The sequence below is a fragment of the Populus trichocarpa genome, chromosome 9 (assembly GCF_000002775.5).
Source record: "Populus trichocarpa isolate Nisqually-1 chromosome 9, P.trichocarpa_v4.1, whole genome shotgun sequence".
NCBI classification, from domain to species: Eukaryota; Viridiplantae; Streptophyta; class Magnoliopsida; order Malpighiales; family Salicaceae; genus Populus; species Populus trichocarpa.
The window spans coordinates 12,948,430-12,972,976 of NC_037293.2; the positions used below are offsets into that span (position 1 = coordinate 12,948,430).

Below are 24,547 nucleotides of genomic sequence, written 5' to 3' on the forward strand. Positions count from 1 at the left end.
ACAAAAAAAAAAATTTGTTTTCCTTTCCGCGAGTTATTTCAATTTTATATCCCGAGTTATACTTTAGTAAATTTAACTCAATTTGTCTTAAATTATCATCGTTTAAATATTATTTTTTATGTTGAAAAAATTTAGATCGCATAACGCAGATTACTTATCTAGTTAGTACCAACCGGATTGGTTAGGCCCCTCTCTTTTAGGCTTCTTCCAGCAAACCATTATCCTTGACTCGTGTCCGTCAGCTTACTAGAAAATTTGGAATCCCCCCTGGGAGCCCTCTTCAGAGGGTGCGTGCAAATTCGTGGAGGACCACCTCATTGTAGAACTCAAAACCAATTAGACAAGCCATTAAACAAAGCAAGAACAAGACTCAGGAGGACATTCATGTCATTGAGACAGTTTTATAACTACTTTGACAAGGTTTATAAGAAAAGAAACCCTGCACTGATGGAGGGTTTACGACATATCACCTGGGCAAAATGAGAAAAGATAAAACCCAAAAAGAGCATTATATACTTGCTAGCTTTTACTAAACAAAATATCCATACCACAGCTAGATACATCTAATTTCATTGAAATTGGTTGCCTACAACAGTCCTCCACCGTTACACAACATCGACCACCCAAATCCTACTTCATCTGGCTAATTTTAATGCCACCCAACCGCACAATACAACCTAATCAATAATATTATCCATAATCTAGTCATCTTCGCTTCATAATCGCTTGCTGTTAAGCCGAGGCATTACTATCTTCAAAGGACAGAGAGGACCACCTCCACAAAATCTCATTTACAAAGTTGTTCTCCTGCACAATTGACTCAAAAGAATGAACAAATATGAGGGAAAATCCCAGTATATATATTAAAGCACCACTCTGTGAGGTCTGCAATGCAAGACCTGCATAAGAAAGCAATTTTCAACAGCTGCATAAACTGGACAAAGGCATTTCAATGTGTGGATAGATATCTCCATTTGATGGCACAAAAAAGGTTCCATGAATTGGCAGTAGAGAGAATTACTTCTGCTCTGAATTGATAACAATAGTTTGTTTCAACCTTTAAAAAATCTCTAGGCCCATAGAGTGTACAGGCACAACATCCTTGGCCTTTGGATCTTTACTGATTAATTGCAGAGGCGCATCCAACAGTGGTGGGTTCTGCACACATACAACATTCCAGAGATGTAGCCATTGCTTAATCAAAATTGGTATTTCCAAGAACCAAAAGGAAACATTGTTTGGGCATGAGAAAACTGGGAAAGAATTATTCCTCCAACATAGATGGGAGTACTACCATGCAGCGTATGAGAGGCCAATTAATTCCACGGAAAAAAGGATGTTGTTTGATTTCATTAGCACCAGTTTTTGATCCTAATCGGATGGCAGGGTTTCTGTTCAGCAATGCATTAATCAATTGTCTGGCAGGAAGACTAACCTGGAACATCAAGATAGGTCAGTAAGCAAATAATTTGTCCAGAAGTTTCAACATTAATGATGACATAGACAAATCTGCCCGCATTTATGCTTCAATATTAGTCATAAAGGAGAGAGATCTAAGTTCAAATTTACTCCAATCATCCCTAACCTAGTATTCTTTTTTAGATTTATATGATTAAATGTTCCAAGACCTCCCCTTATTGTGTTTTAAAAAACAAATATGTAGAGGTAACCAATTAAGTTAATTGATGTAACCCAAAGAAAGAAATCATTGCCATAGGGAGTTTGAACAGAAGTTATTTGTTCCTTTTCCAGGTTGAGGGACAAACAAAATCTCAAATACGGACTGCTTTTATTGGACAGGAGAAGCAGTAATTAAGAGGGAAAAAATAATTTGGTTAAGACAAAGAAAAGGAAGAAAAAAGCAGAAATAGTACAAAGAAGAAGAAAAAATCCAAGAACCAAAAACTAATTCTTTACATTTTCTATGAAAACATTTCAGATTTAAGCTTCAAAGTTTCTGATGATTCCTGCTTCCTAGGAAACAGAAGTTCCTGATGGCAAACAATGTTAGCAATATGCAAGGAGAGCACCATTCATCATTTTAATCACAAGAGGTGATAAAATATTGACAAACTCGAGAACTAAAAAGCAAAAGTATTTTATGCAATTAGGATAACCTGTTGCAAGTTAAAGATCTTACAGGGATGCTGCTTGGGAAGGTGAGATCTTTGTGCAAAATGTTGGCAAATGTCTTTTGCCTGTTCTTTCCCCTGAAAGGTGTACGACCATATAGCATTTCATACAACAAAACACCTGAGTTCCAAAGTAATAAACAAAAAATCATTAAAAAAGGAGACAAATCAAATAATGCATGATATCAAGGAGCAAATTAAGCAGGAGCGGCAACTATCTTCAAATGCAAATAATATATCTTTTACTACTCAGGCCTAAAAACTAAGGCAAAATTTCTCAAGCTGCATAAATCATCCAATGACAGAACATGCAGCTTGCTAGCTATTTGTTTCAACCACCAAATATGTAACAGCACACTAGGGCCCAATGGTATTGAGCAGTCATTGAGCTATCCTATCAAGATGATGATAGCACCAACAACTTTGCTTCTGCATAACAAGTAGTAAATCTAAAACGGTCATGCAATCCGTAGCATGTCATATTTGCCTATCAGGTATGCATAACTGCAAACAGTTCCGATCACAGTAAAGGACACCGTCATCAAACTGTCAGGTACACTTAAAGAAGCTTGAATAATATGCACAAATGAAATCTCTGTAGAAAAAACATTATGATTTCATCAATCAAGGACATTTTATGTTACACAAAAATGGCAGCTTTTGAGGCTTATATTTGCAATAAAATGGCAAAGAATAAAATGAGGAAAGAAAACAGAAGCCACAAAAATGGGATGCAATTAACATTTATGTATCACGTATGCACAATATGCTTACCAAGAGCCCACCAGTCAATTGCACTGCCGTGGCCCATGCCTGTGATTATTTCCTTAAGTCAAGAAACTCATTAGAACTCGTGTATGAATAAAATATTATACAAAATGGCAGACATAATTAATTCCAAATTATGTAATAAACATCCTGTTTGATTGATTGATTGACATTGGTTGATCAATAAGCACTCACAAGCTTGTTTCAATAAGTTTGCTGAGAAGGATTTGAATACATGCGTGCATATTTCTTACCAAAAGAAAAACACCCGGTCTTAGAATATGATACAAATTCAAGCGCAGATCCGAATTTTCCAAGGAAAAAGAATAGCCTTTACAATATTAATAACAACTGTCTTCAAAAACCACTGTATTCTTGAAGGGGAAAGAGACATGTTCCCTTTTCTATGAACAAAAATTCTTTAGGTTCAACGTAATCTAAAATCTTAGTGGCCAACATATTGGAGTTGATCTGTTAAAAATATGAGGTCATAAAATGAAGAAACACTTTGACTCCTCCAAATAGTTGTTTTAATTCCCACCATAAATTAAAAACTCAACTGCAGACTCAATCCAAGAAAATTGCTCTCAAGAACTTCCAAAACCATTCTAAATTCTTGTAGAACATAAACTTCCTAGGTATTACATGGATTAAATTATTTCAAGTAAACAAGTGTATAAAAGTTCAGCACAAGTTAAATTCACCATACAGGAGCAATATATTCTTCAGTCCCAACAAAAGAATTTGATTGTGTTACTGGTTCCGCAACAAATGTTGGTGGTGGTTGGCTCCTTGATCTTCTTCTCTTATTAGGTGGTGCATGCTTTATAATCTGCAGAGCACAGTTGAAATTTACATGTAAAATGAGCCCTGATTCCCACAATACAGTAGTTTTAGAAAATATGTAAACTTGTGATTCCAGCGTTATCACGGCATGCATGGTTAAAGGGAGCACACCAAAAAAAATAAAATCCAAACAGCTTTTAGGGTGAGTGAAAGAATGACATGTTCATGGTTCGTTAGTGCAAGGACTGAATCAAGCAATACCACACAGTCCATGGTTTGCAGTTTTCCTTTATTCCACCCAATGCAAGGCATTGTTGAGTTACAGAATTGTATTGTGAAATCAAAGTGATAAAAATTGAAGACTTTAATAACTTCAAAAAACATTGATTAAAATTTTGTAAAAGTAAAAAGAAGGGGAAGATGGCCAGCCCACTATTCAATCATTTATCAAGAAGATAGGATGTCGTTGGTATAATGAATAACAGTGATCCATGGGTAGGAAGTCAAAGTGAAAGCAAATATGTAAGAAATGAAAAATATGATCTTTTAACAGGAAGATAGTGCCATACTTGTGGTTTACAGGATGTCAAAAATGACAAATCAAAGTCACTCAAAACAATATGTCCATCCTTCTGAAGTAGAATATTTTCAGGCTTCAAGTCACGGTAAACCATTCCTGTATAATGTCATAGAAAATGAAGTTAAAATAAGAACCAGAAAGAAGAAGAATTCCTTACAATTGATGCAAAATATATATTATTATTAGAGAACCTACTCTGATGTGCACATCTACAAGGTGATTAAGCTTTTCTGGTTGATAGACCAACCTTGAAATTTAGGGTTTCAACTAAGATCCTTTCCCCAAAACAAAGACTATATTGACATATAAGCATGACATAATGCCACTCAAATCAATTATTTAAAGAAAGCTAGATAGAAACCAATTAGTATATGTTGTCTGGAAACTGAAAACAACGTTTTTCTCAGTTTAATCATCCCTATGAACTCAAGGGCATATTTTATTGTGAAATCTATCCCCTCCAATGCACTTGCACCCATTATCACAAGATACGACATCAACATAAAGGAGAATTTATTTTTTGGAATAATGGGAAAGGAAAAGAGTACACACAAGGATGTGCATCGCACATCATAGCATCTACAAAAAATGCGCAGAAGCATCGGGAATGAATACACTTGCATTCATTCCTCTGTAGTTTGTCATACTTTAAATCATGACAACTTGAAGAAACAAAGAATTAGACATGAGTTCTTATCATTTTTTGCTAGCATTGATGGTAACACACAATACTGAGCTCCATTCAAACAGGATTTAGGATGATAGCAAGTTCCTAAAACTTCTAGCAATATTCTTGGACTTCAGCTCAGCACCTGCATGCATTCTTCTTGGTGTTCTTCCGATTTATGACTTGAAGAGAAAAATAAAAACTAAAAACCTTAAACCAAAGCACAGAGAGCAAGGCATGCACTTTCTGTTCATAAAGTACCTAAACAATGAAGATATTCCAAGCCAATCACAACCTCCGCAGCATAGAACCTGGAGAATAATAACAGTTGACAGTTAAATAGAAAGCTTGTTCATATAAGAGGTAGTGATTCAGAAGGCAGCAATTGATATAGACAAAGTCGATATGCTTTGTGGTTAGGTCCTTTCAAAATTCTGTGATAAAAGTATTTGTTTGGTAAGAGAGCTCAATGATAAGGAAAATCTAGGCCTAAGCATTAGCTTCTGGGTAAAGCGAAAGATAATCCCACACCTTTAGGTGCATGAACCAAATCCAAATTCTTATCATAATTTACCTTTACTGTAACGAAACTCTACCACAAGAAACAGTATTGAGTTTCTAAAATGGGAATAAAACAATTGTATTTGGAAATGGTAAGAGAAGAAATGGCTTTGGCATTTTAAGACATTAAACGAAGAACTGGGAGCACCTTGCAGATTCCTCCTTGAATAAATTCATGGGTTGCTTGTCAAGCAATGCTGTTAAGAATTATGTTGCTGTGTTTTGTGCAGGTGAAGGGATGCACAATCAAGAACAACAATGCTGAGTATTGAAGAACACGAACTACACACAAGGTGTTTGATAAAATGTCTCAGTAAGTATTTCCTTAACTTCATATCTTTAAATACATGAGAAAACTTAACAAACTTTCCTAGTTATCTGCCACTAACTCTGTAGTGGACAATGTGCTGCCACCAACACTGTAGTGGACAATGTGCTGCCACTAACTCAGCAACAACTTCAGAAAAACAAGGGATTTACTTTGACCAAATCAAAACAGAAATGAAAGAAAAGAAAATAGACAATACTTGATTGAATAACAATTAGACAAACTGAAACACTAGAGTTAAAATGTCAATTGTCTAACACTCCTCCTTGACATTTTGACGACAAATTCCAATCATTTGTCTTAATGTCTCAAATCTCTCTTTAGGTAGTGGTTTGGTAAATATATCTGCAAGTTGTTCTTCGGAAGAACAATGAATCAGCATCACTTCATTAGATTGTTGAACTTCTCTAATAAAATGAAACTTGATTTTGATATGCTTTGTACGTCCATGAAAGACTGGATTCTTTGAAATTGATACTGCAGAACTGTTGTCACACATGATTTTAGTAGCTTCAATCTGTTCATGTCCCAAATCCTTTAACATTTTCCTCAACCAAATTGCTTGGTTGACAGCAGAGGCAGCAGCAATGTACTCTGCTTCTGCAGTGGACTGAGCTGTTGTCTCTTGCTTCTTTGAACTCCAGGTGAAGACACCTGAATTGAGTGAGAATAAATACCCTGAAGTGCTTCTTGAATCATCAACACAGCCTCCCCAGTCACTGTCAGTATAGCCTTTTAGTTCCACAACTCCTTCTGATGATCTTGGACAGAAAATACCAAGATCAATGGTACCTTTAATGTATCTAAGTATCCTTTTTGCTGCAATAAAATGAGTCTCCTTTGGGGAATGCATGAACCTTGAAAGAATGCTCACAGCAAACAATATGTCAGGTCTGCTTGCTGTAAGATATTGAAGGCTGCCAATTAAGCCTCTATACAAACTTTCATCCACTTTTTCAGATTCATCATCCTTGCTAAGCTTGATACTTGTTGTCATAGGAGTCCCCACTGGTTTACAATCCTGCATTTTGAATCTTTTTAGGATGTCTGAAGCATACTTCTTTTGGCATGTAAAAATGCCATGGCTGGATTGCATCACTTCCATTCCAAGGAAGTAGTTCATCATTCCAAGGTCAGACATCTCAAACATCTTCTTCATTTCATCTTTGAACTCTTGGATCATCCCAAGTTCACTTCCTGTGATGAGCATATCATCTACGTAAATAGATACAATTAGAAAATGGTTACCACAGGATTTCACATACAAAGTTGCTTCATTTTGGCTTCTGCTGAACCCAAGTTGAAGCAGATGTGTGTCCATTCTGTCATACCAAGCTCGGGGAGCTTGTTTCAACCCATACAAGGCCTTCTTAAGTAGATACACATAATCTTCTTTATCTTTAACAACATACCCATCAGGTTGTTCTACAAAGATTTCTTCAGCAAGAAATCCATTCAAGAAGGCAGACTTGACATCAAGTTGGTGAATCTGCCAAGAGTTATGTGCTGCAAGTGTAATGAGAAGTCTAATAGTATCATACCTTGCTACTGGAGCAAAGGTCTCTAGGTAGTCCACACCATATTGCTGAGCATAACCCTTTACCACCAATCTAGCCTTGTATTTGCATATTGACCCATCTGGATTGAGTTTTGTTTTAAAAACCCATCTTACACCTATCACCTTGCGATGCTTAGGCCTTTCAATCAGCTGCCATGTTGCATTTTTGTTGATCATTTCCATTTCTGCCTCCATTGCTCTCCTCCATGCTGGAAATTCTTGAGCTTCAGTATAGCTGGTTGGTTCTAGAATTGCCATGTTGCATCTTAGGTGAATATCTTCCAATGATCTTGTGCCTCTAACTGGAAAATCATCCACTGATTCATCAGCTACCAGTTGAGGTTGAATGGTGGATGGTTGATCAGAAATCATATTTTTCTGATGTTCCCAATCCCATATGATTGCTTCATCAACCTTCACATCTCTGCTGAGAATTACCTTCTCTGTTTGTAAGCAAAGGATTCTGTATCCTTTGGTAGTTATTCCATAGCCCACAAGAACTCCCTTCTGAGCTTTGTTGTCAAGTTTGCTCCTCTTTGGCTCAGCTATATGATAATAGCATATGCTGCCAAATATTCGAAGATGATCTACAGCAGGTTTGACACCATTCCAGCCTTCATATGGTGTCTTGTCCTCCAGTGCTTTGGTTGGAAGTCGGTTCAGCAAGTAAACAGAGGTATTGACTGCCTCTGCCCATAATTTGTTTGGCATTTTCTTTTCAAGTAAGAGACATCTAGCCATCTCCATTACTGTTCTGTTCTTCCTCTCACACACACCATTTTGTTGTGGTGTGTATGGTGTAGTGTATTGGTGCACAATGCCTCTGCTGTTGCAAAACTCAAGAAACTGATTTGAGGTATATTCAGTACCATTGTCAGATCTTAAACATTTAATTAGCATGTCACTTTGATTCTCAACTAAAGCTTTGAATGTTTTAAAGATTGTAAATACTTCACTTTTAAATTTGATGAAATACACCCAACACATCCTAGTATAATCATCAATAAAGAGAATGAAATACTTGTTACCACATAATGAGGCTGTCTTCATAGGTCCACACACGTCAGTGTGGATGAGCTGAAGCTTTTGGCTGGCTCTCCATGCTTGCCCTTTAGGAAATGGTGGCCTGGATTGCTTGCCAAGTTGACATGTTTCACACAATTGAATCTCACCATTCAATGTAGGCAATGCTTCAACCATTTCCTTTTGTTTCAGAATTGACAAGCCCTTTTGATTGAAATGGCCAAATCTTTTATGCCAAAGATTTGAAATATCCTGAGTAGCACTCACATATGCATGATTAGATACTTTATCCCAGTCAACAACAAAGCTTCTGTTTTTCATCTTTACACAGAACACTTGTTCTCCAGAAGGATCAAAGATAGTGCATTTATGATCCTTAAACTGAAGAGAATAGTTTTTCTCCATCATTTGTCCAACACTCAACAAATTTTGACTGATTTCAGGTATGAATAACACATCAGGAATGATTTTGATACCTGAACTTGTTTGAACATTTACTGACCCTCTGCCTTTGACCTCCAGAAATTCTCCATTGCCAACCTTTACTCTGGATTTGTAAGATTCATCAAGGGTTTTGAACATTCCAGCATCATTGCACAAATGGTGTGTGCATCCACTGTCGATAAGCCAAGTATCAGCTGAATCATTTGTTGAGAAACAAGTGACAGCAAAGAATTGCTCCTCCTGTGTATCAACTTCATCCGCAAGGTGAGCTTGTTGAGGTTTTGGGTCTGATTTTTTAAACTTGCAGACCTTTGTGATGTGCCCTGATTGCTTGCAATTTCCACAAATTGCATCTGGCCTCCACCAGCAATATTTTTCTGAATGTGTGTTTCTTTTGCAGTGAGTGCAGGGAGGAAACTTCTTCTGTTTTGAACCTTCACTGGTGCTGCCCCCTTCATTTTTGCCTTTACTTCTCAGATTAAGCAACTTCTTTCCTTTTCCAGCTTGTTGTTTTTGCACATAAAAGACTCCTTCAGTCAATCTGTCTTGCCTGATTGTTCTTCGTTGCTCCTGTGCTTGAAGAGCACTCATTAGTTCACCTAATGAGATTTTACTGAGGTCCTTTGATTCTTCCAGAGAGGAGATTTTGGATTCAAACCTCTCAGGAAGAGTCACAAGAACCTTCTCCACAATCCTGCTGTCAGGAAAGTCTTCTCCAAGTAATCTGATGTTGTTGATAATTAGTGAAATTCGATCAGAATACTTGGAGATTGTTTCATCTTCTTGCATGTTAAGTGCCTCAAAATCTCTCTTCAAATTCAGCACTTGCATTTGCCTTGTTCTGTCACTGCCTTGGTATTCTTCTTTTAGTTTGTTCCAAGCCTCTTTGGCTGAATTGCATGCCATAATTCTGTAGAAAATGCTTTCTGCCACAGAATTCTGGATGATTGATTTTGCCTTGGATTTCTTTGCCTTTTCCTCACTGCTGAACTTGATTTGAGCCATAGTGGGATTTGTTGGTAAGGGAGCTACTGGTTTGTCTTCGGAAACAATTTCCCAAAGATCATAAGCTTCAAGAAAAGCTTGCATCTTCACTGACCAAATGTGGTAGTTTTCGCCAGTGAATATAATGGGGGAGTTTAAAAGTAGGTTGTTGGATGTCATTTTTGAGATTTTGAAAAAGGTGTTTTGGTCCTGTAAGATCTAAGAGGGCTCTGATACCACTGTTAAGAATTATGTTGCTGTGTTTTGTGCAGGTGAAGGGATGCACAATCAAGAACAACAATGCTGAGTATTGAAGAACACGAACTACACACAAGGTGTTTGATAAAATGTCTCAGTAAGTATTTCCTTAACTTCATATCTTTAAATACATGAGAAAACTTAACAAACTTTCCTAGTTATCTGCCACTAACTCTGTAGTGGACAATGTGCTGCCACCAACACTGTAGTGGACAATGTGCTGCCACTAACTCAGCAACAACTTCAGAAAAACAAGGGATTTACTTTGACCAAATCAAAACAGAAATGAAAGAAAAGAAAATAGACAATACTTGATTGAATAACAATTAGACAAACTGAAACACTAGAGTTAAAATGTCAATTGTCTAACAAATGCAAATAACTCCCCACCAGGAAAAAAGTCTGTTATCAGGAAAACATGTGTAGAAGTCTGACCAGATAAAAACAGATCAGCATATTTCACAGTATGCAATAGATCAGTAAATCTAAGCAACAAGTATTCAAATTTTCAGCAAGAGCATTCCAGTAGTGATTTGACTAGGATCAACTGGATTTGAACCAGCGTAGGCATATTGCCACCGAATTTACAGTCCTTCGACATTAACTGCTCGGGCAGCGACCCAAGAAGAAAAAATTCCAGACTTCTTAAGAATCCCCCATCAACTTCCTTTCGTACGTAATACCCTACCCCCAGGGGAAGTTGACTCCCCGCTGCCTCCTTGAAAGAGAGATGTCCTGAACCACTAGACGATGAGGGCACATTTGCCCAATCGTCAGCATATTATACCGGCCAGAAAGAGAGAATTCTTTTATATAGTATAGAACGATGCGTTGGATATGGTGCCATTTGCGAAGAAATGAGTTCATGCGCTTTCTTCCCAGTGATGTTATTGTCAACAAGTGATGGGATCTTGATCGGATTCAAAGGTCGCTGCCTACTTACTTCTTTACTCCTCCACCTTACAGTCTATACCCTGCCTGCCTTGGTCTCAGTCGGTGCGGGTACACAGATTCATTATTGGATTTTCTAGCAGTGAAGGTGCTGATGAGATGATGAACCAGATAGGTAAGAGGCCATGCAAATTCAATTTTTAGCATGAATTTAAGATCTTATGCATTTAAGCTGGTTCATCATCTTAAAAACAAAAAAAAAATATGAATATACACAAATACAACAATGTAAGGCTGAAAAATAGTGGACCTGTGTATTTAAAATTAATTAAAAGAAGGGTAAATTCCAATAACTCCTTACCCAAACTACAGAGACTGCCCAAAAGTTTGGAGATACAACAGAAACCCTTTTTGTACCCAAACTACCCATACTGATGGGTGATTTCGAAAATGCTAGGGGCATTTCGTGATATTTTCTTAAATATGGAGGGTTTCAGTCAAATCATTAAACTTTTGGATGGTTTGTGTAATTTCACAATAACTTGGGAGGGTGATCACAATTTACCATTTAAAGAAAGAAAAATTATGAAATGATGGGGGGAAAGCAACCAAAAATAAAGCACCCTTAAAAATTCTAGAATTTCAGCCAAACAATAGTCTTTTACCATCTATGCTACAGAAATAGTTGACTAGTTGCTTAGTTTGCAGTAGTAAAGAAAATAAGCATCTAGTCATCAGTTACTCATAAATAAGAAAACAGGAATTTGGGAACTTGCACGATAAAGTTTATGAACGTAGGGAAAAAAAGAGAGAATACCTGAAAAGAAGTATACAGTGTTGGAAGAAAAGGATGATCCAAGTGCGAAATGATTTCCCTCTCAATACATGCTCGATGAACCTATAAAGTCATCGTATTGATTATGATAACATTGGACCTTTATGTTATCAGACATGAGTTATTTTCAGCAGAGATCTATGATGTTGCAGTTTCCATAACAGTCTGGGATATTGTGGAACTTAAATCAAGATAGGTTTCGAAGAGTCCATATAGCCTTGCTTTCTGTGAATCCAAGTTAATAGTTTGAAGTTCTTATTAGATAGTGTCATCTTGGTAGTTCTAAATCTTCAATTCTCAGAGGATAAGAAAATAAGTGTCAAGAGTCTACATTATGTAGTTTTCATTTCTTAGCCAAAGTATGTGTGATCATTCAGCTTTGACCACTCTCCAAGTGTTTTCATATATATATTTTCAATGGATAAATTTATATGTTTGATGCGTGAAGGACTTCGAATAATACAGAGTATCCTCACACTTTAAAGGACATAAAAGTGATCCGAAAAGGACATTGTATGTTCTCAAAGCACATCTCATGTGGTGAAATAAAGAACATTTCAGAAACAAAACCAAGAAGATATAAAGAAAAGCTTAGGTCAATTTCAGGAAGCATATACAACAACACAAGTCATGTACGATCACAAAAAATATCAAATGAATATGAATTGAGTGATAAATTTGATAGAAGTTGCTAGGTATCTCAGAAATAAATTTTGGTTCTTCACACCTTGTTAGGGTTTAGCATCATAGATTTTTCAATTGCCTTCATAGCATACAGCTCCCCTGCACCTTGAAGTTCCACTAAATGCACACTAAAAGACATAAAAATGGTTTAACATAAACATTGGGAAACTCTATTGACATGTGAGCAGAAATAAGCCAGTCACAGTTCAAGCCTGATATGATCAACAGAAAGGCCGCGCAAGAAAAGGAACTGAGCAGTCATTAGAGTGGTCAACAATAAATTAAAGAAAAGCTGTCATGATGCTTTCTTCCACTATTTATTAATTTCCAATCTACAAAAACACAGTAAAATGTGATGGAAATCAACAGTAACTAAAGATAAAAAAATAAGAACACGCATGGAAACCTCCTATATATCGAACTAAATGAAAACAGTTTTCAAGTTTACAAACTGCATGGTGCCTCACTCATTAGTTTTGACTATCCTTCTTCCCTTGAATTAGTTGTACAGAAGAGAAGAGAAAATTAATCGCGCCAAATACAGCTTTATCATGATTCCAAGCAAAACCAACATTACATGTGCAAACAATAGAGGAAAAGGGGAAAGAGAAAAACAAATCAAGTTGGAAATAGATTAATGACCATCATAAATCATGACACAGATCGATCCATGCACAACGCAGCTATTTCAATCAAAGACCTAGTAGAGACATGCTAATACCTGCCAGTATCACCACAGCCCAAGGGTTTTATGGGCTTGAAATGATGTAGCCCAATTTCTTCACCACGAGAAGTGATCTGAATACCAAATGGATTGATTTTAACATGCAAAACAAGTAGAGTTAATAAGAAGAGAGCTGTAAAACAAAACAAACATCAAGCTTCTGATTTCAGAAAGATAAGGTAGTATTTGTTTTTCTAACAAATTTGCCTGATAAGGAAGGCATAGGTTTCTCTCATGATTTATGAGAATGACTTCTTTTCTAGTTGTCTGTCTCCTAAAAGAAAATAGAGCCTAGGCAAGTTGCATGAAAAGGATAGCTAGCATAGATTATTTTACATGTAGCAGCCGAATCCCTAGCTTCTCGTTATTACCACCACAATTGCTTTGTTAATAAAGTCTGCATAGAGTAATTTATTAATCCATTCTTACACTTATGCAAATGAAATTGAGCTCATAATTAAATAGGCATTAGATGGTACGTACCAAGCCACCAGCACGCAATACTTTTTTAGCATTTACTGCACCTAAATCTTGCAACTTATCACTTCCTAGCTCATTTTATTTTGCCTTAGAGAAAGCTGGATCGGGTGCGTTTGGTACGTTAGACGAAACATGAGGGGTGGGACCAGACTGAACTGGACAGAACAAGTAGCTGTCCTATCTTTTGTTTGGTGTACATTGAATTGGACAACCACTTCGTTTTGTGCTTGACGAGTAAACCTGTCATAGCATACTATATATAAGGATGATAATACCCAGCTGATAATATAATTTCTCATGTATATAAATATAAAAATAATAATCTAATTCTTTTTTGAATATGTTCAAGTCATATAATTAATTTATATTAAAGATAGATCATTTTATATTATTTTATTTAGTTCTTACTTTTTACATAAATAAAAAAATCATTTTTATTATTAATTTTTTATCTTAAATCATGTTCCAAATAATTAATTTCTTTTATTTTAAAAATAATTATTTTTTCTTAATTTAATTTATTTTCATAATAATATATTAAAAAATCCAAAGTCCAAAAGAACGAAGAATACTTTCAAATTTAAGGGAAATAGGTATGGATAGCATAGAAAACATGCTTGAGTAAGTTTTGTTCCATGAGACAGCGCAAGCTTGTCCCAATGAGGTGGTGCATGGTACAGAAATTTAGACATGGGACATGACAAAAACCATTTTTTGTCCCCTGTACCAAACGGGTCCTAAATACATGGAAAGATCGATGCAGTATTTGTAATACCGGGCATTAACACAACGGTGATCATGTTTGTCTGTGAATAAATTGCAGAGTTCCACTCTACATGGAGGTAGATTTATCCCAACAAATTGATGCACACTGTGCAATATGTACAATTGAATATCATTGCAGTGTGAGAGTGGAAGGTTAACTTTATTAATAAGCACCTTTTGTATTGCAGTCCAAGAAGGACTATCCTTTTTGTGAGGTCGTGGAAAGACAGTCTGGGAATGAATTGCCCACAAATCTTCGGTTCTCTGGAAAATATTATAACTCATAAGATGCATGAACAATGACATGACTACAATTTCTCAAACAGTTAACACCTTTCTGAAAAGACATAAAAAGTTGCGAGGAAGCATGAAAATGGAAGTAAGAGAATAAGTTGACTATTGAAGGACTCCATCAGTCTACATTATATATAAACCCTATAAATAAGCTCAACTTTCTAATAGCACTGCAGAAGTCAGTACTTAAATCAACCCATTTTGTGTACTAAGACTCTAAAATTATACATATTGAGATATGCTCTTGTAAACCCATTAACTTAAGCATTTTCTGTTATTTGGACGTAAATTAAGGTTTCTGTAATCTTTTGGGTCAAGTGATTCCTGGCACGTAAAATTCTGAAGCAATTTTATTTGTTTTGGAAGATCTAGATATTCAGTACATTTTATTTGTTTTGGAAGATCTAGATACTGTCAGTCTTCAATTTCAGTAACCAAGCAATTTATTACAATATGCAGCATCCTCCTCACAATTCATCAATGTGATATTGAGAATTTAAAAGGCATAAAGGTCAAAAGAAGAGGCAGATCATCATTTGGATGAAGGTAAATGGCATCAGCTAGTTATCATTCCTAACCTGAAGTGGAAAGAATACCTTACCAAGTTGGCATCAGGAAGTTCTCGAACAGCTTCATCCACATTTTCTGCAGTAGCTTTAACCTGATAAAGAAACATTTGTAAAAGAATTAAGAGTTTGTGGGTGTGAATGCACATGGCAGATTTCTAACTAAGAAATGTTCTCTGACATTTACTAGAGCTAACCCAATTTCTCATTCTCACACAAATATACAAGTATTTAAGTTAGTTCTGCAACTCCTTCTGAGTTTCCTACCACTGTCGCTAGATAGAGCATGCATTGGCAGACCAAAATATTAGATGTTTATACCATGATAAAGGATGTGAGGAGGGTGGTTTCAACTTTCATTAGAGCATATATACAGGAGGAGACGAGTGTAACAGCATAGGCTTAACTATAAAGAGAAGGGAGAAGCTAGTGAATTTCTAGAAGTAATTCAGAGGCATAGTTTAACCCTATTCTGAGTGTCCTAATTACATTTCAGTAAATAATACAAATATGGGGACTCTTATCAGTGTCCAGTCAGTTTAACCAAATTAATAATTGTGAATCCTGATTTCGGCTTGCTGGTTCAATTATTTAGCTTACCTAACATGGTGGACACTGGACTATGATGTCTACTGACCAAGGAAAAACAATGGAAAGAACCACATACCAACTTAGCACTTTGTTGTTCTGTTGCCTCTGAGAGGCGGTTTCGCAGGGGTTCCACATGATCACTTCCATCCAGTTGAACACCAATGAAGTATTGAAGTTCACCCTACATAAAAATAGGAGACTCATGACAACGAGTCAGACCAGAAGATTCGATATAACTGACTTGAAAATGGGGGTGATTATTGTTGGATCGAGTCTCAAATGAAGGAGGCAGGAAAAAAGAACAAGATAAAAGATAACTGTACAATACCAAAAGTGGTTAACCATTTTGGTGAGGAACCAACCCAACAATAAGAATGAGAAAGAAAGGCGGGATATCTAAATAAAGCCCCACAAATTCATAGCATAAGATTATCGGTCAAGAAAAACAAACAGTTTAGAGAGCCTGAGAGAAAATTAAGGAAACACAGAGATATTGACTCACCAAGGGAAAACTATGTGGTAACAGTGTGGGCGCCTACTGATCAAATGTTCTAGATTAAGGGCATCCATTCAGATGGATTCTCATTGGTAAAATTAGCATTACTTGAAAAAAAATGATTGAGGTACATGGTATGGTACAGGGATCACACGTGAATAATACAAAAAAGGGCTGGAGATAGTGAGAACACAAGCACAGTGTGCAGTGTGAGGATTGTGAATTGACATGACAACCACAGGAAAAGATAAATGATTGCATGTGAGGAGTGTTGGTGTAAGTCTTACAACCCGAAGGAAGAAGGAAAAAATGACAACAATGGGCCAAGGCCCAAGATACCAAAATGATCAACCAGTTTAGTTTAGATCCTGCCATACAATCACTAGACCAACAAGAATTACAGCCCAAGATCAACCAAGAAACTCGAAGAATTGTCTCCAATAACAATCATATAGCTACCTTTTGGTCACGCATAGGCTGCAAGTGAAATAAGTTCCAGAATTTCTTTCCTGCATGTAATGAAACATAAGAATTCATGATGGTGCACAAAATTGACTAAATATTATGTCTGCATTAAGAAGCAATAAAATTTCCTCCAAAACATTGTATCATAGAAAACTTTCAAAAAAATTGTGAATTCTCTTTGAAGCATTCAAGGATTCTTCAAACAAATTATGAATTCTCTTTCTAACATTCAAGAATTAATGAGACAGTTATAACATTCAGCTAAAAAAGGTGTACACTTGCAATATCATGAAATTGAAATCACACACTTACCACTCTTGGTGTAGTTGATCAATTGAACAGTGATTTCTCTTTGTTCTCTGATGGCATCTCTTATCTTTGAGACAGTTGATTGATCTGTTTCAGGTCCTTGAAGAAATCTGTATAATTAACAAAGTATAATGGTGGTTCAATGTTTGATAAAGTACATAGTCAAAGAGCAGAAGATGGTTAAACTGATGCTGTTATGTTTATGTGATTCGTATTGAAAAGGAAATTAAGCATATCAGTGTTCAATTTGTAGCAACAAGTGTTTCCACAAAAAAAATAATTATGAAGTACAGAGATAATAGAATCATGAGCACCAGCACAGATCTGCTCTTAACATTCCACTAAACTAGTAAACTAGCCACCCTAAATATTAAAGTCCCACCAATACTGGTGTTTTGAAAACATTGCAAGTAATTACAAGTTTACAGGTTCATCTTAACTTTCTCCCTGCCTATTTAATACTTTGAACCATCAATATCCACAATGTAAGCAGAAGTTAAATATTTATAGTATCATAATGGTACCATCCCCTGGAATTTCAAAAATATTTACACATGAGGTGCTCTTTAAGTCATACAATTTAGAGATAAACTGAAGAATAGGTAGATTTATGGCTATTGTGGAACACAAAGTGACATTATGTTTATTTGGGAAAGACATGATAAGAACTGACATTAAGAATGATAGGGCGCGCATAAGTACTATATGTAAAAAATAGAGTACAGCTTGAAGGCTGAAAAAATGGGAGGTACACGCAAAAAAAGTGAAGAAAATAGTCACTACTGATCAATGAAGACTCCAAATGAAATGTACTGAATATTTTCATACCGACAGTTCCTTCCCAAAATTTCTTCTCGAGTGTATTCTGTTAGTTCAAGAAAGCCATCAGAAGCAAATGTCTGCGCAGTAAAGCTGGATTAATATAATATGCCAGCGGGCTGCATATACACAACATAGAATAGTTGCTTGCAAGAAGTATAATGCTAACATAGAGAAAGCACAGAGAATATATTTTGCTTTGTGGATAGAAAAGAATGGACACTAGAGTTGATAATAATTCAAATGCAAATAAATATTTGATAAACTTGTATTGATTTCACAATCCCACTAGTTAGTTGGTCAGTTTTCCAAAGTGGGACAAGCAAGAGTGGATTGTATCTGAAGAAGCCCATGATCTACAGTACTTGTTCGGTTTACTTGTTGGGTTTAATGCATCAAGGTTGTGGAGCAATGCATACTAACTGACTTGCATGAGAAATAATAAATGCACTCGATGTTTCCAATACACAACGCACAAGTGCACATGCAGACACACTGTGGACTGCTGTCCAAAGGTAGAGAGTGGATAAGTGGGTGTTTGGCTTTGAGTTGCTTTTACAGTTATGTTTTTAAAAAAATAGGTTTAAAAATAACATTTTTAGTTGGGATTTTAAAGAAATAAATTTAAAAAAATATATATTTGATTAAAATTATAGTGTAGATGGATTTTTGCATTCAAAATAAATAAAAAAACATGTTTCCATAAATAAAAAAACATGTTCTTTTAAGCTCTATAAAAACAAAGTTTGAAATGTAATTATGTATGGGACAGTGTAAAAAACAAAAGTTATCTATAAAAACAAAGTTTGAAATGTAATTGTGTATGAGACAGTGTAAAAAACAAAAGTTATCATAATATCAAATAATCTTTAAATAAGTGTTTGGTAATGCGATGTATGGTGTTTTTTAATTAAAAATATATTAAAATAATAGATTTTTTATATAAATTTATCAAAATTATAAAAAACACTTAAAAAATATTAATTTAATATTTTTTTCAAACAAAAAAATAATTTAAAAAATAATTTTAACCACTAAAACAAATACTTCTTAAATTCCACTAGCTGTTTCAGAGTGAAACTTGTACATTTGGCACCGGGTGTAGAGAAAATACTACTTTGTACTTTCTGTTTCTACAGTCAAATTTCCATGCCTCCATTGACCGTGGGTCAAATAACTAATGTAAATCCGAGTTCTTGAAATAGAACTGTTCTATAAAACCTTTTGTGCTCTATCCTCGACACATGACATTTAGTGTAGAAATCAAATATGTAGGAAAGCATATAAAAGACAGAGTTATCCATTTCCACATTACAAGCTCCTCCTCTTCCCCTCATTTATATGTTAATGAGTTGATGTGAGAAAAGCTTTTGAACCCCGGCCTCTGGCATGGAAGCAAGGAGGCTTCAGATAGCTAACTAGCTAGGTAGCCTATTCCTTTACTCATGTACTCAAAACGAACTCTTACATTCAAGAGGTACTGGACAATGATGAGACAAACAGTTAGAAGAAAGTCGTAAAAGTGAGTAGACGCCTTATAATAGGGTTATCAGGAAGTCTAGGATCTGTGATCACAAAATTATTTTCAATGTGTTCCAATGTGGTAGCTAAATGAAATCCTTGGCGGATGTCCCTTTCCCATTCAGCACGGTCCCAGCCGTCAGAGAGTTCAATGTCTTTAGTCATCAAAATCTCAGGCTCAATAGCTGGTGGTTCTTCATGCTTTACCGCGGAAATTATAGACTGAGATTTGAGCCTGATGAGAAGGACAATATCGCACAAGTGATGCATCAATTTAATGTTTTAGAGTATGATTTAAATGTAAGGTTTGAGAGTCAAACATAGCCGGAAGTGGAGCAGCCATACTAACCCCATCAAGGGAATGCGAGGTGATTTTCTGGAGTTTTTGGCAGTGGGGGATTGAGAGACATTGCTTGGAGTGAGTCTACTAGGGAGGGTGAAGCTGTCAAAATCGACGGATTTAGGGAGAAGACAATCGAGGTGGTCAGAAGTGTCATGACTCGCAGTGCGAGAGGGAGATTTGGGATGCTTGAGAGTTTGGACAACTTCAGTAATGGAATCCAAAGCCTTAGCCTTCTGACGAGCTGACAAGTCAAATCATTATAATTATAACTATAATAATTAATAGAAGAAATCGAATATTTGAGGGGAGTAGAAATTAATATTAATAAAGGAAATGAAAAGGGCAGAAAATATGGGGAAATCAATCAATGGTAGATACCATCATAGCGGATTAATGACTTGGGCAATCCATTTGGGCGAAAAGCCTTGTCGTTAACACCTTCCGTATATTTGCTGACCTCCACCTGCATTCTGCAATCACCGAAACCCCGTGCTAATTTAATTTAATTTAATTTATTCGAAAATTCAATCAATCCAATTAAATTAGTAAAGAAGTTAAAATGGAGCGTACCCGATGAATTTGATAGCGTTGCCACGATCATCCTTGATAGGGGTGACGGTGAGAAGATTCCAGAAAGGAGTGCCATTCTTCTTGTAGTTGAGAAGCCTCCCACAGTAACTTGTCCCATTCTTGACGGCATCTCGTATCTTCGCCACTTCATTCCGGTCCGTATCTGCTCCCTGCAGAAACCGGCTGCATTTCCAACAAACAAATACGACCACACAAATATTGAATTAATTACTAATTTCTTGGAAAAATCAAATTGAAGTAACCCATTTCTTCTATTTATAATCTACAATACCGAGCTTAGCTACAGCCCTAGTCCTTCCCTTCTGTTTCGCTTTTCCCGCTTTCCCCAATACTCCGCTACCGCTACTACTCAACTGATAATTGTTTCGGTTTTTTTTTCCTTCCAATTTGTGACATGCTATGCTTTATATTTATTTATTTTATATACTACTATTTTTCCTCTAATTTATTGATTTTCTTACGAGGGAAAAAAAAAACGAGAATCAGAATTTTAACAAGAAGAGTCGAATGGTTAACATTTTTTATATAGTAATATATTAATTAATTAGTGGTTGGTAGCTCACCAGTTCCTTCCAATAATTTCCTTTGACGAATAGCCGGTCATGGTAAAAAAACCACCGCTTGCATACATGATAGGGCAGTCTGGTTTGGTGGCATCAGAGACCACAAACGTTTGCTGCAATGTTGCCAGAGCATCCTTCAGCTCTTGGGATACCCTTGGAAAGACTCCTCCTGCTCCGTCTTCCTCTGATGTTCTCGTCGAATCCACCAAAAACGAGTTTTTTTTGCTTGTATCTCCTCCATCATCTTCCAGTTGTTCTGATCTGATTGCTGTAGATTTGAAAGTACCTTCTCCTACATCTGACCTCACAACCAATCCCCATTCTGCACTCCTTGCTGCAATGCTAGCTTCGGTTAGTATCTTATTCGAAGAGGAGGAGGAGGAGGGTTGTCGGTTAGAAGAAGAATTATTATGATTAGATGAGGTTCCGTGATCATCATCTTTTCCAGCTTTAACCCTATTACTGCTCCCACACACATTAAATTCATCTGAAATGGCATCGTCATCATGATCAGAGGTGATCTTGGACTTTGTTTCAAATGCCATCCACTTGTTCACAGGTTCTCTGCTGCTACCGGAAGTAGATTTGATAGTTGGAGTTGGAGATATTGATCCCGATCCCTCTTCCACTGCATGGACCTCTATTGATCCACTGCCATCACTTGTAACACTATTAATATTATGAGGATCGTAAACCTCTATTGATCTCCGCGGTTGATCAACCGTAGAAGAGTTTGTCTTTGGTTTTTCCATATTTAGACTTCTGATCTCGATAAATCACCTATATGGCAACATCCCAACATTATGGAGAAATTAAGACAAGTCGGGTAAAAATGTTTGATTATGTTAATAACTGAGCGCATACTCCATCAAAATAAATTGAAAACTAACTAGCTAGTGCTTTAAACTAAGAATTCCCGAGAGGAAACGGTCTCTGATTTGGGGACTGAAAATTCTTAATATAAAACCAATCAATTCTGAGAAAACATGAAGCAAACAGTGCTGGAGAATTCGGATTAGGTGTGACACAGTGCGTAATAACGAAACAATAACCTGAGTTGTGAGCCTGCAAAGATTTGATCAACTACTTGACGAAGAAACGGTTGTATTATGTCCCTTGAGATTCAAGCATGTATATTCTTATAACATTATTGTACATAACTCCATCGGTACATTTAATGCCGAAACAGTTGAGCAGGAGATTAAGGAGGCAGAGATGAGAGCACAGTATCAAATATTGGACCTAAAAAAACGAAGAAAAGAAACAGAGAAAGGCATGCAGTAGCAGTAGCAGTAGCAGCAGCTTAGAGCGGAAGAATTAATTGAGACCGTTCTCGCGTACGTACGGTTCAGATCAGCAACAGTAGTAAGGAATTAGACTTCAAGAGTAGCTAGCTAGCTCTTCTAGTTGGAAATGAATCAGCCATAGCAGCTCGCTCATCAATTAATTCACAGAAACAACGATCAGTAAGCGGCGAAGGCGGGTATATAAGGTTTTTGATTTTGGTAATTAAGCTGCTAGCTAGCTACCTTGCCGATCCCTGCAGTCACCGTTAAAGTAGCATATAATACGTACGGCGTGCGTGCAGTAAATGAAGGAATAGTTTCTTCCTTGTTTTGGATTCAATTGGAAGAAAAATCAGGAGGTGGGGGTGGGAATCAGATAACGTTTCATTTTGCGCCATAAATTTAAATGTACCCAACGATCTTGACCCCTTATTAAAATTCAAAGATAAATATCTCTTTGTTTATTGTGACTTGTAATAAAGAAGTGACGGTTTTGCTTTTTAAAAAGAAATGATTAATTAACTATAATTTAGGGTTTTATTTTAGCATTTTATATTTTTAGTTAAAGTGTAATTACTCTATTATCCTTGTATTCAAAATTCTAAAGCTAGACTTGAGAGACTAATTCGTAATTGCACAATGATTTTTTTGTAATTATGCTTAGGTTCTGAGGGTAGGACGGTGTTTTTGAATAAAAAAACTAGTTAAAAGTTGTTGGCACTTGCGTTACATAAGTATAGCGGAACACGGTGGTCAAAAAACTGATTCTACCGCATCACTTGATTCATCTGAGCCTCCTCTTCTTCCCTGTGTAGCAAGGGTGCTTGCCAGACTTCTAGTGCGTCGTCAACATCTTTTTTTTTATTTTTATCTTTCTCTCTTTCCTCCTGGAAAATTATGTTTGGCCCTCCACAGTTCCATATCAACCCTTCAAGCTTATTTTCTTTTGATTTTGTCCCTAATTTTTTTTTATATCTATTTGTTTTGTTTTAATTCATTTCTCAAATCTTCTTTTTTTGTTTCAATTGCATCCTCTTTTAATTTTTTTTATTTATCAAATTTGGTCCTCATTCTTTTGATTTAATTTTTTATTTTGTTAATCAATTTGTTGTTGGTGTTTTAGAATCCATCCTTTTAGTTTTGATTTTTTTAGTTTGACCCTTTCTCTTTTGTTAAAGTTTATTTGTTTTCAATTTGATCCTTCAATTCTAATTTGCATATATAATATTTTTCGATTCAGTCCTTCTACTTTTGATTTTTTTTCCTTGACTCTTTTGTTAAAGTTTTTATAGTTTTTAATTTTATCCTTCAAATCAAGTTTATGATTTTTTTCAGTAATAATAATATATAATATTAATTTCAACGTGGTCCTTCTTCTTTTGATTTCTTATTTGTTTCCTTTTCCCCTAAAGTTTTTATGGTTTTTAATTTTATTCTTCAAATCAAATTTATGATTTTTGTTATTTCAATAACAACAACAACAACATTAATAATAATAGTAACAAAAGTAGTAATAGTAATAATACTAGTAATGATAATTATTGTGATTGTAGTAATAAAAATAATAACAATGATACTAACAATATTACTAATAATACTACTAATAGTCATAAAAATGCTAATAATAGTTGTAATAATAATAGTTTATTATGATAATAATAGTGGTGATTATGATGATAATTGTGATAGTTATATTAATAATAGTAATAAATAGTGTGATAGCAATAATAATGGTGGTGGTGGTGGTGGTGGTGATCATAGTTTTAATAATAATAACAGTAATTAAAATAATAATGATATTAATAGCAATAATAGTAATATCAATAATGAAACTAGTAATAATACTAATAAGTGATAATAATTGTAGTAATATTAGTAGTTTTTTATGATAATAATAATAGTAATAGTAATAGCAATAATAATAGTAGTAGTAGTATAATAGTGATAGTAATAGTAGTAACAAGTGATAATATTAGCAGGATAATAATAATAATAATAATAATAATAATAATAATAATAATAATAATAATAATAATAATAGTGATAGCAGTTTTAATAATAATAAAAAATAGTGGTGATATTAATGATAATAGCAGCAATAGTAATAGTTTATTATGATAGTTGTGATGATTATGAATCAATAATCATGGTGATGATAGTAATAATAATAATAATTGTAATAGTAATATTAATAATAATAGCAACAATGATAATAATGATAATAACAACAATATT

General features: G+C 35.4%; 1 protein-coding gene across 1 annotated transcript; it reads right to left on the reverse strand.

Annotated features, from left to right (window-relative positions):
• Positions 1 to 492: 492 nt before the first annotated feature.
• Positions 493 to 22,692, reverse strand: LOC18102228 (phototropin-2). The gene is made up of 24 exons (XM_052455907.1): positions 22,079 to 22,692; positions 21,027 to 21,806; positions 20,443 to 20,625; positions 20,251 to 20,342; positions 19,879 to 20,113; positions 19,546 to 19,764; positions 18,018 to 18,086; positions 17,193 to 17,299; positions 16,875 to 16,924; positions 15,996 to 16,100; positions 15,364 to 15,423; positions 14,643 to 14,732; positions 13,221 to 13,297; positions 12,543 to 12,627; positions 11,798 to 11,878; positions 10,461 to 10,519; positions 5,643 to 5,687; positions 5,195 to 5,244; positions 4,256 to 4,362; positions 3,610 to 3,732; positions 2,907 to 2,958; positions 2,141 to 2,253; positions 1,295 to 1,435; positions 493 to 1,158 (listed from the first exon to the last, which is right to left on the reverse strand). Exons 2-24 carry the CDS (start codon positions 21,776 to 21,778, stop codon positions 1,060 to 1,062), a joined length of 2,994 nt encoding a protein of 997 aa, XP_052311867.1. The 5' UTR covers positions 21,779 to 21,806; positions 22,079 to 22,692; the 3' UTR covers positions 493 to 1,059.
• Between the last annotated feature and the right edge of the window lie 1,855 nt (positions 22,693 to 24,547).